This window comes from Bubalus bubalis, chromosome 1 (assembly GCF_019923935.1).
Source record: "Bubalus bubalis isolate 160015118507 breed Murrah chromosome 1, NDDB_SH_1, whole genome shotgun sequence".
NCBI lineage: Eukaryota > Metazoa > Chordata > Mammalia > Artiodactyla > Bovidae > Bubalus > Bubalus bubalis.
Window position 1 is genome coordinate 47,025,750 of NC_059157.1, and position 18,719 is coordinate 47,044,468.

Sequence of the window (18,719 nt, forward strand, 5' to 3'; positions counted from 1 at the left end):
TTGGAAGAAAAGTTATGACCAACCTAGACAGCATACTGAAAAACAGAGCCATTACTTTGTCAACAAAGGTCCATCTAGTCAAGGCTATGGTTTTTCCAGTAGTCATGTATGGATGTGAGAGTTGGACTATAAAGAAAGCTGAGTGCAGAAGAATTGATGCTTTTGAACTGTGGTGTTGCAGAAGACTCTTGAGAGGACCTTGGACTGCAAGGAGACATAACCAGTTAATCCTAAAGGAAATCAGTCCTGAGTGTTCATTGGAAGGACTGATGTTGAAGCTGAAACTCCAATACTTTGGCCACCTGATGCAAAGAACTGACTCATTGGAAAAGACCCTGATGCTGGGAAAGATTGAAGGTGGGAGAAGAAGGGGACGACAGAGGACGAGATGGTTGGATGGCATCACCAACTCAATGGACATGAATTTGAGTAAACTCTGGGAGTTGGTGATGGACAGGGAGACCTGGTGTGCGGCAGTCCATGGGGTCGCAAAGAGTCAGACACGACTGAGCGACTGAACTGACTGAACTGAAGGGCAGTTTACCCCAAGAATGGAAAGTTGGTTTAACATTCAAATTTAAATCAATGTAAAGCACCATATTAATAAAATAAAAGGGAAAAAAAACACTTTAAAATCTCCATAGTTGCAGGTCAACAGAGGGAGATACTGGTAAAAGGATAGATGTAGATCAGCATAACAAAAGAGAGTCTAGGAAAGATTTTTACAAATGTGGTCAACTGATTATCAACAAACTACTAAGGTTTTTAATAAACATGGATAGAACAAACTGGGTGTCGGTATGGAAAAAAGTGACTCTCATTACCTTACCTTGCACTTAACGTAAAAATCAATCAAAACTGGATCACAGAACTAAGTATGTTAGATAAAAGTATAAAACTTCTGGAAGAAAACATAAGGGAAAACATCTTCAATCTTGGGATAGTCAAAGCTTTCTCGGATAGAACATAAAAAACCGTAAAAGAAAAAATAAATTGAAATTTAAAAGTTAAAACACCTGCCCTTTAAGAAACACCATTACAAAAATGAAAAGGCAAGCCAGAGACTAGGTGAAAATATTTGCAAAACACCTATCTGACAAAGGACTTCTTATAAGACTATATAAAGAACTGTGATAATAAGATAAGCAACCCAATAAAGGATGAGTTAAAGATTTGTTCACAAAACACATACAGAAGATGCACACTAATATACATAAGAACCAACAGCCAACAGCATTCAGCCTTCAGGGAGATGCAGATTAAAGTTACATGAGACATTGTTGCCCACCCACCAGAGACGCTGAAAACAATGACAAAAGGGAGTGTTGGCGAGAGTGAGGGGCAGCTGAAGGGCTGGTGCACTGTTGGTGAGAATGTGAAATGACACAACCACTGTAGAAACAGTTTGATAGACTCTAACATGGCTAAGCACATACTTATATGACAGTAATTCCCCTCCTAAAGTTTAACCAAGAGAATTAAAATATATTTCCACATAAAGAAATATAAGTAAATACTCATTGCAGCTTTAGTCATAAAGTCCAAAACTGGAAAAAACCTAAATGTCCCTCAGCAGGTGATGGGATAAACAAGGAAATACTACTCAGTGATGAAAAGGAAGAAAAGCTATGACCAACCTAGACAGCATATTAAAAAGGAGAGAGACATTACTTTGCCAACAAAGTAATGCCAAATTTTCCACCTAGTCAAAGCTCTGCTTTTTCCAGTAGTCATGTATGAATGTGAGAGATGGACTATAAAGAAAGCTGAATGCCGAAGAATTGATGCTTTTGAACTGTGGTGTTGGAGAAGACTCTTGAGGGTCCCTTGGACTGCAAGATCAAACCAGTCAATCCTAAAGGAAATCAGTCATGAATAGTCATTGGAAGGACTGATGTTGAAGCTGAAGTTCAATACTTTGGCCACCAGATGCGAAGAATTGACTCACTGGTAAAGGAGGAGATGGGGACGACAGCGTGAGATAGTTGGATGGTGTCACTGACTTGATGGACATGAGTCTGAGCAAGCTCGGGGAGTTGGTGATGGACAGGGATGGGGTCACAAAAAGAGTTGGACAAAATTGAGTGACTGAACTGACTGAACTGATGAAAAGGAACAAAGGACTGATTCACTCAAAAATATGGATAAATCTCAAAACTGTCAGGCTGAGAAAAAGAAGCTGAAATTAAAGTCACGGTGTCCAAAACTGATCACCTTTTAGGATGGTATGCAGAACAGTATCTACATGAATTGGATACCCCCTCTAACTCAATACTTGAAACCAAACCAGAAAATTTTAACAACTTGGTGGTGAAGGCTGAATAGGTAATAAAATGAAAGCAGAACTGCTTAGAGTACTCCATTGTGTCTCCAACTATTCTCTATACACGTATCTCTGGAACTCCCCCTGATATACTTAATTGCACTTCTTTATTGTGGTTATCATGGTAAAGCCAAAGTCCCAGGAGTAGACTACAGGTCCTGCATGATCCAGCCCCCAGCTGCTCCAACCATAGCTGTCTCCTTGCTGTAACTGGCATCCCAGAGACCAGCTTATAGCCTTAGTTCTTCTGCACAACTGTTGCCCTACCTAGAACTTGCTCTGCTAGATGTCCATCTGGCTCAGCCATTCACCTCTTTCAAGTCTTTGCCCCAACATCATACTCACAGAGATGCCTGACCTGACCACATTACTTAAAATCACAGGCCTCTCTATTGGAGACTCTCTTCCCTACTCGCTCTCCAGAGCAACTTTCCCTCTTCTAATAGAGAACATGCTAGTCTTATTTCCTGAGTCCTTGTCTACCCTGCAAACAGAAGGTAAGCTCCATGAGGGCAGGGTTTGTCTCTGTTATCCACTGCTGGATCCTCAGTGCTTACCAGTCCTTGCACTGAGTTGGCATGCAGCAGTCCCAGCAAGTGTGCTGAATTACCAGACAGCCTACTTTCAGAGGATGAGCTGATTGGATGGCATCACCAACTCAATGGACGTGAATCTGAGCAAATTCTGGGAGATAGTGAAGGACAGTGAAGCCTGGGTGCTGCAGTCCATGGGGTCACAGCGTCGGACACGACTTAGCAACTGAGCAACAAGTACTTTCAGGCAAGTACCCTGTCTGCTTCATCTTGGCCTGCTAGATGCTTGCTGCGTGAATAAGTGAATGAAGTGAATCAAAGAAAGGAAGCCAAAAGGCTTTTAAGGGACATATTTTCTCACCTGTAATTGCTGTTGTAGGTGGGTGATTTCTGCAATTCTCAACTCTCTAGATTTGTTTGTGCTCTCAATTTCTTGCCTTTGGGTTGTCAGTCGACATCTGATATCCTGAAGTTTTCCTTCTAATTGATGTTTTTTATCATTCTTTAACAAGTGAAAAATAATAAGAATCATTAGCATTTAACAATTCAATGCAAGTGGGTTCCCAAAGCACAATCAAACTACTCACTAGAGCTTCTAATTCAAATTCCAAAGTCTTTTTCTTTGCTTTCAGTACAACTATGTCTTCTTGTTCTTTGTTTCTTTGATTTAATAGTTCTTGTCTTCGATTCCGTTCCCATTCAAGCTGTCTTTGCCTTTCAAGCTCCCGTTTCGCAGCCTGTGACATACACAAACAGACGATTTATTAACTGCTCAGTTCTTACACTCTTCAATGTCTCTTAATAAATGTTACATCTCGTAAGTCTTTTCTTTTAGGGATGAAATGGTATTAAACATGACAAGTGACTTTCATTATAAAACAGCACATTTCATACAAATATGTTATTACTTCTATGGGAAAAGAGAGAATATTCAGAAAGGCAATCACAGTCACATGGGTTGAGAACAGAAAGGACTATTGGATCACTGACATTTGATTCCTTAGGCCTCTAAGGATGCTTGGTGCAGTAAGTAAACCTGCTCTTCCTTATTTACTGACTCATAAAAGAAAACAAGGAAAATTATGGGAGTTCCTTGGTGGCTAGGACTCCAAGATCCCAATGCAGGATGCCCGGGTCCAATCCCTGGTCAAGGAACTAGATACCACATGCTTCAACTAAAGATCCCACATGCTGCAACTAAGACCTGCAAGTCGCTCAGTCGTGTCCTACTCTATGCAACCCCAGAGACGGCAGCCCACCGGGCTCCCCGTCCCTGGGATTCTCCAGGCAAGAACACTGGACTGAGTTGCCATTTCCTTCTCCAATGCATGAAAGTGAAAAGTGGAAGTGAAGTCGCTCAGCCTAGAGCAGCCAAATAAATACAACAAAATTATCTTTTCAAAAAAGGCAAGTTAACCTAGGAAAACCCCCAGAACTAAAACACAAAACAAAAAAAAACTTTCTTCCATCAAACGAGTAATTATTATTTCTTCTGTCATAGGAGAAATTATTTATCTCAAGCTTTAAAAGTCCATGACTCCTATGTCCCTAATCATTTGTTTCCTTGTTAGCACAGAAGGCTCTGTAATTTTTCCAGCAACGTCAGCTCTCTTCAACCCTGACTCTGATGGCTGCTGGGCAGAGGAAGTGTAAGGGCACCTGGCACTCTTCATTGTATCATAACTGCTTCTTACATATTTGTGCTCCAGCTACACTGTAAGGGCCTGGAGGACAGGTGGGTACCTAGTCACCACAACATCTCCAGGAACTTAACCAATGCCTGGCACATCGTAAATGCCAATTATATAGTTCTGAACAAACACTCTGAAATGCTTTAAAAAAAAAAAATTAAAGAAGGAAAGGTGGCCTATCTTTTGGTTGTCATTCTGGAAAGGAAAATCTTGCTATTATCTGTGTGTATGTGCCTAAATGAAAAGGCACCTTACAGCTAGAAGTTTTCAAAAGCATTCATCAGGAGATGAAACCAAAGTATTATTTTTTTATAAAGAAAAAAATCCCTCATCTTTAAAATACATTTCATCCACACAAGAGGATCACGGCATTGCTTCTGTCACAACATACTAAAACTGGAAAGACAGACAAGAGATTGGCTTGGCCCACATCCAGGTATGGCACCAAATTTAGGAAGCCTTCCATAAAATACAGTAAAGATTACTAGACTTGTTTTCTAAAGTGGAAAAAGAAAAAGATGACAAACACTTTAATTATTTAGTGTGGTACCATTACAGTGGTTTAAAAAACAATTTCAGTAAACGCTCAGCCTCTCCACCATATGAACCTTTCTATTTCTATATGTGTATATGAATGCAGAAAAAAGGCTAAAAAATACATAATTGATAGCAATAGTTTGTCATAAGACTCAGTTATCAAAAACTTGTATATGAATGTTCATAGCAACATTATTCAAAATACCCAAAAGGTAGGAAAAAAAAACCCAAATGTCCATCAAGTTGATGAGTAGATAAATAAAATGTTGTCTATCCAGATAATGGAATATTACTCAGTTATAAAAAGGAATAGGTATTTATTCAATCTACACACTGGATGAACCTTGAAAGTGAAAGCCAGACACAAAAAGCCACATATTCTATGATTCCGTTTATCCAAAATGTCCAGAATAGGCAAAGGTGTAAAGACAGAAATTCAATCTGTGGTTGTTAAGGGCAAGGCGCAATGGGAAAGGGGAGTAGTAACTCCTTAATGGTTAAGGAATTTTTTTTTCAGGGTGATGAATCAGTGGTGATGGTCACACAACTTTGTGAATAACTAAAACTACTGAATTGTAAAAAGAAAAAAACAAGACTGGGTTAATGTATTATTGTTGTGTTGTGCTCAGTCACTCACTTGTCTCTGACTCTTTGTGACACCAAGGAGTGTAGCCTGCCAGGCTCCTCAGTCCATGGGATTTTCCAGACAAGAATACTGGACTGGGTGCCATTTCCTTCTCCAGGGGATTTTCCCATTCCAGGGATCAAACCTGCATCTCCTGCACTGGCAGGCAGATTCTTTACCACTGAGCCATCAGGGAAGGCCATATTTTTATGCTTTCTTAAAATTTTGTTTTTTCAAACTTAGACGGTATAAAGAATCTGCCTGCAATGTGGGAGACCTAGGTTCGGATCTTTGGGTTGGGAAGATCCCCTGGAGGAGGGCATGGCAACCCACTCCAGTATTCTTGCCTAGAGAATCCCATAGACAGAGGAGCCTGGCGGGGCTAGAGTCCATGGGGTCGCAGAGAGTTGGACACGACTGAGCGACTAAGCACATGGCATGTGTGAATCTCAGTTCCCCAGACCAGGGATCGGACCTGTGTCTCCTGCCATCTCTTGCACCGCAGGTGGATTCCTCACCTGCTGAGCCATCAGGGAAGCCCCGATACACTACTAACGCTTAAACAATTCTAGAAGAGCGCCTCCGTTAATGACACGACTGTTTCCAGCTGCTCACCTCCCGCCTCTCGATTTCCTTCCTTCGCTCCTCCTCCCTCTGCCGCTCCAGCTCCCGCTGCTTCTCTAGCTGCTTTTCCAGCTCCAGTTGTCTTTTGCGCTCCTGCTCCTGGCGCTCCCGCTCCTTCCTCTCCTGTTCTGCCCGCTCCAGCTGGGCCAGGCGCTCCTGCTCTTTACGCTGCTGCTCCAAGAGCGCTTGTCTCCGCTTCTCCAGCTCCAGGTTGCCCCGTTCAAAGTTCTCCCGCTTCTTATCTTCAAAGGTTACTTTCAGACAAGAGACAGCACGATTATGAAAAGCCATATGATGTTCAACAGACATTTTCAAAGGAAAAACTCCACAGCACATCGTCAATGAGTAACGGACCTGCAGATAGGAACTCCCTAAGCTTCCCGCCCACCTCTGCCCTCACGGATAAGCACCAGGTACAGGCCCTTTCACTCAGCATCTTGTTTACATACCCTCCCCTGCAGATGAACCGCATCACAGCATTCAGAACACCCAAAACTCGGCTTCTGGAATAATCTTTCGACAGAACTTCTCCATCATCACTCATTCTCCATACCTTCCCTGTTACTCTATCCTTTCCTTTTTCTACGACCTTGGTTCAGCACCTGACCCTCTCTCTCCTCTATACCACAAACTTCTCCCTTTCTACCTCTTTTTCTTTGGCCAGCAGGCGTGAGGTATCTTAATTCCCCAACCAGCAATTTAACCCTAGCTCCCTGCATTGGGAGCCCAGAGTCTTAACCACTGGACCACCAGGAAAGTCCTTCCCTTTCTATCTCTTTTTCCTTTGCATAAAACTGTGCCATTCTGTTTTCAATTTTAACAAGCAGAATGGCTTCTGAAAATAGAGGTAAGATGATACATCTCCTCCCGGGTTTTGCACTGAAGAGCAGGTTGTGCCCTAATCACTATGCAGAGGACACCCAGTAAACTAGTTTTCCCAACCTATTATTCAGTTTCCTTCTTTGAAGAACACCAAGGTAATGAATTTTAGACGATCCTCAGGTCAACAATTTTTTTTCTGTGATCCTTGCTAACACTATTTGCACCCATTTTATTTTACTTAAAAAAAAAAAAAAAATTCCATGCTCCATGTCCCTTCTGTGTTTTCAGCAGTGTCAACTCAGCTTTGTGTTTGCCTCACACGCTTCTCCTGGGAGCCAACCCCAGACACTGGAAGCTCTCGTTCCCAGCCTGTGCAGCACGCCATTCCCATTGTCCCCAGTCTATTTCAAGAACTGTCACTTCACACTGTCTTGAGATACATAGCTGTGAGCATCCTTTTGGCTTCTTCCCACATTCCTGCCTGGCCTCCACTGAAGACACTTTCCTTAAACACGGCAGTTAGATGAGAGATCGGAGATGGTAAGCAAGTTTTGTTTTCTTGTTCTTTTTGCTCCTTTAGTGGTTTCACAAGAGGCAACACCCATTTCACTCTGCCACTTTAAAACTGCAAGTCCTCTCAGCCAGAAAAAGGAATGAAGTAATGATGCATGCAAACCTAGACAGTGTATTAAAAAGCAGAGACATCACTTTACCAACAAAGGTCCATATAGTCAAAGCTATGTTTTTCCAGTAGTCATGTACGGATGTGAGAAAAGTGCAAGTGGAAACCACTCACTCATGTCTGGCTCTTTGCAACCCCATGGACTATACAGTCCATGGAATTCTGGAGGCCAGGATATTGGAGTGGGTAGCCATTCCCTTCTCCAGGGGGTCTTGGACCACAAAAAAAGGCTGAAAACCGAAAAACTGATGCTTTTGAAATGTGGTGTTGGAGAAGACTCTTGAGAGTCTTGAGAGTCCCTTGGACTGCAAGGATATCAAACCAGTCAATCCTAAAGGAAATCAGTCCTGAATATTCATTGGAAGGACTGATGCTGAAGCTGAAGCTCCAATACTTTGGACACCTGATGTGAAGAGCTGACTCATTGGAAATGACCCTGATGCTGGGAAAGATTGAATGCGGGAGGAGAAGGGGACAGCAGAGGATGAGATGGTTGGATGGCAGAACCGACTTGATGGACATGAGTTTGAGCAAACTCCGGGAGCTGGTGAAAGACAGGGAAGCCTGGCATGCTGCAGTCCATGGGGTTGCAAAGAGTAGGACACAACTGAGCAACTGAACAACATTGTGGATAAAATCTCAAAAATACTATGCTAAGTGAAAGAAGCCAGACATGAAAGAATACCAACTGCATAATACTATTTCTATGAAATATTCAGAGGGGGTAAATCCAAAGACATAGATAGCAGGCTGATGATTACTAGGGAATGGGGAAAAGGGAGAATGTTGAGTAACTAGCTATGGCCATTGTTTTGGACTGAGTGTTTTCCACCCTATCAATTCAGATGTGGAAGCAGTGGGCTGGTATTTGGAGAGGGGATCTTTGTAATTCGGGTTAAGATAAAGTCATGACTATGGGACCTTCGTTATGAATTAGTGGCCTTATAAGAAAAGGGAGAGTCATCTTTCTCTTTTCATGTGCACACACCCAGAAAAGGCCAAGTGAGGATCTGGTCAGAGTGCAGCCATCTGCAAGTCAGGAAAAGCGCCCTCACCAGGAACAGAATTGAATGGCATCCTGATCATGCACTTTTCTATCCTCCAGAACTGTAAGAAGTAAATTGCTGCTGTTTAAGGCACCCAGACTAGCTGACTTTGAATGATCAATATTATGTTAAGCAAATTTTACCTCAATTAAAAAAAAACAACAAAAACCGAAAGTCCCTATATACCTTTTTAATTCCAAAATCTGGCCCCATTTCTGATACACAGAGGCACATAATAAACAGCTGTTGAAAGAAAGAACGCATTAACCAAAACCTCTAATAATGTCACATCTTGTTCAAAACTTGAAATGTTGGACTTTCCTGGTGGCACAGAAGACAGGAATCCACCTGCCAATGCAGGGGACATGGGTTTGATCCCTGGTCCAGGAAGACTCCACACACCGTGGGACAACTAAGCCTGAGAGCTCCAGTTACTGAAGGCAGCTCCAGAGCCTTTGCTCAGCAACAGAGAGAAGCCACTGCAATGAGAAGCCCACACACCATAATTCAGAGTTGACCCAGCTCGCCTCAACTATAGAAAGCCCTTGCATGGCAATGAAGACCCAGTACAGCCAAAAAAATAATTAAATATCTTCCACCAACAGAAAAAGAAAATTCCAAATTCTAAGGATTCCTGTCCTTATTTGCCTGAAGACTTTATTCCCATGATTACTAATCTGAAATGTTCCTCCTTCCCAATATGCAATATAATGACTCTGTTGATCAAATCTCAACTCCACTGTGACCTCTTTCATAGAGATTTAACTCCCAGTGTATTTGCCAGTCTGTGCTAACCAACCACAAGTAAGCTCTGCTGTGTATCTATAATTCTGCCTTCATGAATTTATCACAGTTATGCATTGCTTTGATGGTTTTTTATATGGATGTCTTAAATCCTCAGTTGTATCCTAACCTTCTAGAGGGCATGGACCATGTATTATTAACGTTTAGAGTCTTCACTGTACTCAACACACTTCCACAAAGAACATTTTCCGGAAGCAGTTTCAGTGAACAAAAGGTAATTTAGTTGAAGAGGAGGGCGGGAGAGCTAGTAGTGTCCTCCACAGGTCGGTTATTCCCTGAGCACCTGAAATGCTGCAAAATGACACTGACAGAGTATTTACCGTTTTCTCTTGACTCCATAATAAATTTCATCAGGGTGTCTCAGTATCAATTATCACTTCATATTAATAATTCATAACCACCAGAGAATATTTTAATAGTATGATAATTTCTCATTGTAAATGAGGGTAATTTAAATTAGGTTCCTATTAAATTTAAAATAGCTTCTTGCTATCAAGGAGCTTTCGATTCTGTAACAACATGAGAAAACAACAGAAGGCAACTTTACATTCTATTTCTATACTGGTGGTATTAAGTCATTACCTTAAAGACTTAACAATTTTCAGTGCTTTATAGATAACATTTATAAAATTTCTGGTAAGTGTTGAATAGATTTCAATTTCAGAGCTAGAACAAAGGTGCATCAGTACCTTCTATACATATATTAAAATCCAAAAAGCATATGCAAAGTGTCTCCTTTCTGACTAAGGTCAGGTAAAGAAACATAGCAATAATGTCATTAGCTAAATATATTTTACCTCCATCTTTGCCTTAGAGACAGAAAATCTCTAACAGGCTATAAAATTCAAATATGAAGACTGTCTTACCAGGTAGTTTCTTTTCTAGTTGTTGCTGTTCATCTTCCAAAACTGGTTCCTCTGGCAACCTCTGATCCACCGAAGTTGAGGTTATGACAGATATACCACTACCAGATCGAACTCTTCTGCAATTGTGGAAAAAAGAAAATGGTTTCACGTCTAGTTGCCAAGATAGAATTGAGCAAACCATGAAAATCCACCTTTTAAAGATTATGCCATAGAAAATGGAGCAGATGTAATTTTTGGTAAGGAAAAGATAAAAATGTGCTCTTCTCAATTTATATAAAGAGTTTTTAAAAAATGAATATCTGAATGTCATCAGACTCTGAATGTCAAGTTCATTTAAGTATTTAGAACCATCACAAGATTAGGACAATTTCAAAGGATTAAATCAGTTAACAATCTTCAAGTGGTTACAGCAGTGCCTGAGACACAGTTTCCTTCCTATGGAATATAAATTCTTCCAAGGAAGACTAGCAACTCCGCTAATTGTCAGCATCTCCTTTCCCCTTCCAGGATCTCTACATTTGCTCTCTTAATAAACACATGGAATGACTACACTTAATAGTCCTTAAATCACATAGTTTACCAGCTAGTTTCACTTTCCCCCATTATCTTTCTCTCTTAAACCAGTCTACCTATCTTCTTTCTATGCTTTTTTTATGTCGGCTTCCACCTTGCAGGTCAGATGGTAAAGAGTCTGCCTGCAATGCCGGAGACCTGGGTTTGATCCCTGGGTTGGGAAGATCCCCTGGAGGAGGGCATGGCAATCCATTTCATTCTTCTTGCCTGGAGAACCTCCATGGACAGAGAAGCCTGGAGACGGACACTACTGAGCACCTAACACACACACACACACACATACAAACATACCCACCAACGTTAAGTGTCTCTTGTGATTCTTGCAGCTGTGAGATTTTATGAACAAACTGTCCAGCTACTGGTTTCTTCCTACACCGTGTTCTCAGCTTCCCTGTACTTCATATGTGCTGACTGCAATGGTTCCATGTCTCATACTTTTATGGAGACTTTGCCCCTAATCTTTCCCGACATTGGAGGAATCGGGACAGAAATTCTTATCTGGGCTTCTTTTGTTCTTCTGTGCACTTGTAAGAGCTCAAATTTGTCTTTTGAGTTAAAGCTTTGAGAGGCAGTTGTCTGAGAGGGTTATGTGTACATGGCTGTGTGTGGGTGGGGGATACAAGTCCTCCCAACTGGACTCTGAACTACCCTCTCGACCTCTCTACTGAGATTGTAATTCAGACCAGGATAATTTTCTTTCATTATTTTGCTGATTATAATTTCTACATTGCCAGCATTTTGTTACCTCTGGAATGTGTAGAATTCACAGGCAGAATCTCCATCATTCATTTTCTATGTGCAGGCTGATGTTGTTTCACTTTAACTGCTAAAGTTATTTGGTGAGTTTTGATTACATGGATTGTCCTAAAAGCACCAATTTTATGATGTTATACTTGATTGTTTTACTAACAGTCTATTTAAGTACTTTAAAGAACGGAACAGGCAAAGATTAACACAAAAGCTGCCTAAGAAGATTCAGTTCAATACGTGGAGATTTCATTCACTTGCCAAGAAGAAAAAATGACCATAAGATATATAGCCAACAAAACCAAGTTTGAAATGAACATACTTAGCACACAATTTCTTATGAGAACCAAATATTCCTTACCTAAAGGAAGGTGGAATGTATTCTGGGGGCAGGACCGGTGGCAATGGTTGACCAGACATAGCTACATCAATGAGGTGCATAGCCAGGATAAATTCTTCTGCTGTGAGTTTTCCATCTTGATCAATGTCAGAAAGATTCCTATTCAACAGAAAGTTCATTGTAATCTAGTTTCATGAAAATGCATGCTCGTTACTATACACGAGTGATTTCAAGGATCTGTTTTCTCATTCTGACTCTATGCCAGTTGAGTCCTTCTGTACCTCCATTTATAAAAATTGTACCGACTTCATACCACTGTTACAAAGACAAAATGAGACAACCCATCTAGCTGGGGTGGTGCTCAGCATTCAACAGATGTTAACTGTGATTATACTTACATGCTTCTCAGTCCTTGCACCCATTTAAGCTATGTCATACTCACATTCCATGTGTGTTTAAACACCACGCTCCACAGACTATCAGGTCAGATACTAAATGTTTAAGCCTTGCAGAACACACAATCACTATCACACTGAATTCTGCTGCTCCAGCAGGAAACTAGCCACAGACAGTAAACAAAGAAATGAATGGGCACAGCTGTCTTTACAACAAAACTTCACCTACAAAATCAGCTGCAGACAACATTTAGCTAACTGGACCAACCCCTGATCCAGGACTCCAAGGGTGGGTCTTCACGGCCTCCAACCAGAGGCAAGGTGTTTTTTGTTCCTTAACCTCACGATTTAATCACCACTGTTCTTTATAATCTTAATATAGGATTAGCTAATTAAACAGACCTTCCCCAGCAAGTCCAAGAATATGACTTTTTAAAAAAACAACTGGACACCAAAAAGAGAATGCACGACAACAAAGCTGTTCACTAAGATGTCAACAGAACAGACGCTACACTGAGCAACTAACTGGGCTTTGCTGATGCCATAAATCAAGAAACTCCTCCAAAGTCTGAAATTTCCTCAGGTGGCATAAACTTTTTTTTTTTTTTTAAGGTACAATTTCCATAATATCCACCCCTTTTATACAGTACGGTTCTGTGAGTTTGGACAAACACAATCAGTTGTATGGCTACTACAATGAAACAGAACAGTTTCATCACTGCCCAAATTTCCCTGTCTCTTTACAGTCACCCCTTCCTTGCCTCCGGACGTTGGTAAACACATTTCATTATATGCTAGTGTCATGAAAACAACCAGCCTCCATAAATGTGAGGTCTTTAGCTTTTATTTCAGAGGGTCCTAGGATACTGGTGCACATCCAGACTTCAAGAGGTCTGGATGTGTCACAGAGATAAGATGTTTGCTAACTGGTCTATTATTACTCTAATGCAAAAGGTAGGCTCTTTAATACAAAACAGAAAGGGCCAGGCTGGGCTTGACCTAGAGCTTGACCACTTATGAAACAACCAAATCAACGTGCCTGCAGCAAAATTAGGAACCTAGCAGGTAAGCAGTGCAGACCGGGTTTATCTTCCTGGCAGAATCAATGAATAATGCATAACTGAGAGAGAAACACTCCTGAAGAAACCATTCTAGTTCATATTTAAGTGTAAAGAATCCTACAGAATTTAGGCAATCAATAAGCAAATCCTACAGGATTTGCTCATCAATAGCTACTAAAAATCATTACAGAGAACCCCCTGGTGGTCCAGTGGATAGGACTCTGCTTTTCCATTGCAGAGGGTACAGGTTTGATCCCTGGTTAGAGAACTAAGCTCTCGTAAGCCATGCGGCACAGGCGAAAAAAAAACCAAAAATTAATTACAAAATAGACAGAAAGACATTTGTGTGCCTCCTGATAAAAGTACTCAGTATCATCTCTGATGCACTTTGCAAAAAAAAAAAAATCAAATTTGAATCTGACAAGTGGTTCTCCTCAGATCTGAATCAGTGGTTCTCAAACACTGATTGATTTGGTACTGCAAAGAACATCTGTCAGTGTCTGGAGACATTTCTGATTGTCACATGTGGGGGATGGCGGGGATCATACTACTGGAGTTGGCAGAGGCCAGAGACACCACTTAACCAGCAAAGGGTTATCATGCCAAAAATGTCAACAGCACTGAGGTGGAGAAACTCTACCTTAGATCTAATTTCCAATCTACAGGAAATACAAGAATGAATTAATACCACAAGGGTGCAATCAGCTAAAGGTGGGCTGGAAGAAAGCATAGGACAAATGATCTGGGGGTTTTTTTGGTGGGGGTGGGTAAGGGAAAGGGGAGAATAAGGCCAGAGGAAATTTATAGGTTAAAGGAGACTTAAAAGGTGCATCAACCATCTGTTACAAAATATAGATTTATTTTAGTCCTGATTTGAACAAATCAACTATAAAAAATTCTGAGACAATCTAAGGAATTTAAACACTATCTGATTAACTTAATGATAAGAATTTCTATTAACAGTTTTAAGTGGACTTTTAGTATTATGGTCATGTAGAAAAAAAATTCCTATGTCTTCTCAAGATACAGGCTGAAATATTTGCAGATGGAAATGATATAATGACTGAGATTTGGCTTAAAATAATTGAAAGGAGGGGAGAGGCAGGACTAGCCATGAGGGGACATTTATTTAGGATGTGTTATGGAGGGATTGGGGGCAGGAGGAGAAGGGGACAACAGAGGATGAGATGGCTGGATGGTATCACTGATTCGATGGACGTGAGTCTGCGTGAACTCCGGGAATTGGTGATGGACAGGAAAGCCTGGCGTGCTGAGATTCATGGGGGTCGCAAAGAGTCGGACATGACTGAGCAACTGAACTGAACTGAACTGATGAGTTCTTGAGAATTCATTATATTAATCTCTCTGCTTCTGTATTTTTAAAAATCAAAAGGGGGTAGTAAAAGGGACAACTTTAAATCATTTTAACTACTGAATCATTGTGAGTTAAAACTCACTGAAAAATTAAGCATACTCCATATATCACCCCTTATAAATAACAGTGTCAATCTAAAGACTCATTAGGCCCTATCTATTTAAGAAATAAAATTTCCACTTTATAAAAACCAAGGGACTTTTCATTCCTTACCATATTGAAGCCAGCTGAGCCTGTGGTAAACTTGATTGCATAAGAATAGTTCTTGCTTGGGGACCTAAATGAAAGCCAGGAAAAAAAATAAAGATGAATCAGCTAATCTTCACTGTCTAGGAAGATCAGTGTTCTGCACACAGGTACTATGCAATCTCATGCAATCACAGTGCTTTAAACAATATTTGCTATTACCCAATGGGCTTTTCAATAAGGAAATTAAGCCCCAGTGAAAAAGGGAAAAAACACAAAGCATAGCACCTGGCACACAGCCAATAAATTTTTGTTAAATAGATGTTTAATGAGGAATGAGTATGTAAAACATAAGAGTTTCAATATATAACCTGCCCTTTGGTCCAGGTGACCATCTCTATTTGTATCAGGTTTTTATTCACAAAGCTGAAATGTGTCCTCTCTAAATGCAATATCATCTGCCACCTCCATCATGATGACTATCAAATTTAGACAAGAGTCAGAGAATCTCAAAAGAGGAAGCGACCTTAGAGAAAACTCTTCTACCCATTTCATTATGCAGACTTAAAAAAAAAAAAAATTTGCTCATGGTTGCATAAATGGCCAATATCACAGCCATTTCCTAGGTTTGTAATAAAGAATTCCTGGAATTTCAACTTTCCTCTCAAAATTAGCTCTCATTTCTTAAAATACTTGTGTATATATCTTCATTTCTGGCATGAAACTAGCTTTAGATACCAGGAAGCCTACAATGGAAGATTTTGAATGTTGAAATAAACCAGTGTTAAGAAGAGAGTGACAAATGTCTCATGTCCTTCAATGATTTCCAAGGGGTGGGCCCAGGATGACAGGTAATAGATCAAGGAATGCAAAGTGGTAGCAATCATGCTGGGAAGATTACCATGTATAATATTTTGCTTGGTCTTCAGTATACTGGAATGAGGAAAGTTCACCGATCATTTTATTTAGTCTCTAACACTGTATTTAGAGGGCTTCCGTGGTGGCTGAAACGGTGCCTGCAATGCACCGTTCATTTCCTGAGTCGGGAAAATCCCCTGGAGAAGGGAATGGCTACCCACTCCAGTATTCTTGCTTGCAGAATTCCATGGACAGAGGAGTATGACTAAGGGACTAACTCTTTCTTTCACTGCATTTAGAATACTGGCAATATTAAAGTAGAATCAGCATAAGTTTAGTGAAAGCTTTCATTTATACTTGTAACAACACTGTGCCCACTACAGAACTGTATAAAAGAAAGTTCATATTTCATTTACTTAATAAAAAATGTAACAACAAATTTTAAAAACTAGCCCTGGACCTGGATATCAGGAGATACGGATTCCACTCTTGACTCTTCCACTCTCTAATGACATGTGACATTAATAAAATCACTTTCCCTCTCTAAGAGGAAGTTCTTTTATCTCTGAAATGAGGGACATGATCTAGAACAGGGAGTGGCAAACCACAGTCCACAGGCGTTCTCCAGTCCTCCAGCTGTTTTTGTAAATAGTTTCACTGAAACATAGCTATGCCCATTCACTTAACATATTGTGGCTGCTTTCATACTGCGATGGCAAAGCTGAATAGTTACAACAGTGTATGACTGAAAGCCTAAACTATTTAGTATTTTGCTCTTTAAAGAGAAAGTCTGTGATCCCTATTGTCTTTTGCAATTCTAATATGGGACTCTGTTAAGTCTTAAGGCCAGGTTAAGAAACATTAAACTAGATCAGCAACAGTGAAGACAGTATCTTAGCATAACAGAGCAACCTGCTGAGGAAGCCTGCATTCATGAAGAGTACTGACTTAGAAGAAAATATTAAGGATATAAACAAAATCTCAAGTTCACAAAGCCTATAATGGGTACCCATGATTGGGCAGGGAAGCAGGAATGTAAAGGACAGAGATAATTCAATGAAGTCAAAAGTTTAGTTCAAACAATGACTTTTTAGCTTCTGAGATTAGCATATGAATAACCAAATAACACAGTCACTGTTTCAGAATGCAAGGAGATAATAAAATACCTCTTTGAGAAAAGGACTAGCAAGAATAGCAGTTCCAGAATTCTGTGTGTGTATGTTAGTCACTCAGTCCTGTCCAACTCTATGCAAACCCATGGACTGTAGCCACCAGGCTTCTCTGTTCATGGGACTCTCCAGGCAAGAAAACTGGAGTGGACTGCCATACCCTCCTCCAGGGGATCTTCCCAACCCAAGGATCAAACCCAGGTCTCCTGCATTGCAGGCAGACTCTTTAACATCTGAGACACAAGGGAAGCCTAGAATTGTAGAGCTACTTATATCACTTTGATTAAAGAAGAACTCTTTTTTTTTTTTTAGTGTATCTTTTAAGACCATGCAATAGTATATACATCAAGTTGGGAAGGAACAGGGGGATACTCATCTAATGAGGTGTATCAGATAAATCAACTCAGGGAATCTTCACTGACTCAATGGACATGAGTTTGAGTAAGCTCCAGGAGTTGGTGATGGACAGGGAAGCCTGGAGTGCTACAGTCCATGGGTCACAAAGAGCTGGACATGACTGAGCAACTAAACAACAACAACCCCTTATTAGAAAGATTTCTGGACAGCATCATAAAATCCTTTGAGTCTTTCTGATGTAGACAACAGAATCTTTTTTTTAATTCACAGAGAGCATGTAACTTAACTCTGACCTTTTATACATGAAGAAATAAGATCCAAGTAGGTAAAATGAACTCCAGCTGGTAAGTGGCAAGGCCAGGTTCCAAACTCCCCAATCATTCCCCTTTCACCCCGCCCCTGCAGTCATCCCTGATTCTTTGAGTAGGCAGTTTCAAGTTGACCTCCAAAGCTGGACTTCAGAAGGTGAACCAGGTTTCCTTCATAGCAGTGTTCCTTTCTAGTGCTTTGATTTGCACACTCGTGGCATTTGGGATGCTGGGGGATCCTTGGTCTAGGTTCTATTACTAAGAAGCAAAAGCCTGAGGCAGTGGAGAATGAAGTAACTGTGGCCTTATCAGTTGATGAGAACTTATCAATCAGTCGATGAGATAAAAGGAACAATGAAAACACTGTTTAGAAAGAAGTACAGGTAAATAGAGCAAAGTCTGGAAAATCTTTGGCCCAATATCTAGAAACAATTTACATTTAGAACGAAGACCATATTTCACTAAATTAATTCTTATGTGTAAATACCTGTTAGGTGTCCACTCATGGTTTTGTCATGACTATTGAAGAGCTGTCTGTATTTCAGCCTGGATGACTGAGGAACAGCCCACTCAGCTGTAGGAGGGACGCTGTGGGAGGAAAGACAGGAAAAGAGGGTGAACAGCAAGGACCTGCACATTCCAGTTCTTTAAAAAGTAAGAACTTTCTAGAAAACTAGCTTTAACATTTATTCCCTTTCTAATCACTATTTCAGAATTTTCCATCATGATTTTTTTTCATTTCTTAAGGTTACAACCCTTTCTCTGCATACAGATAAGCTCATTATTTTCAGCTTCCT

The 18,719-nt window shown here is 40.5% G+C and overlaps 1 protein-coding gene across 11 annotated transcripts in view; it reads right to left on the reverse strand.

The window, feature by feature from the left end:
• The window catches only part of ITSN1 (intersectin 1), a 249,074-nt gene that overhangs the window by 128,397 nt on the left and 101,958 nt on the right, over nt 1–18,719 (reverse strand). For all 11 annotated transcript variants that reach the window (XM_025281353.3, XM_044939433.2, XM_006048225.4 and 8 more), the window contains 7 exons: nt 18,410–18,510; nt 15,258–15,321; nt 12,235–12,372; nt 10,554–10,669; nt 6,325–6,587; nt 3,444–3,593; nt 3,218–3,358 (listed from right to left, as the gene is read on the reverse strand). In XM_025281353.3, coding sequence (XP_025137138.1) covers nt 3,218–3,358; nt 3,444–3,593; nt 6,325–6,587; nt 10,554–10,669; nt 12,235–12,372; nt 15,258–15,321; nt 18,410–18,510 — 973 coding nt within the window. The remainder of the gene's footprint in view (nt 1–3,217; nt 3,359–3,443; nt 3,594–6,324; nt 6,588–10,553; nt 10,670–12,234; nt 12,373–15,257; nt 15,322–18,409; nt 18,511–18,719) is intronic.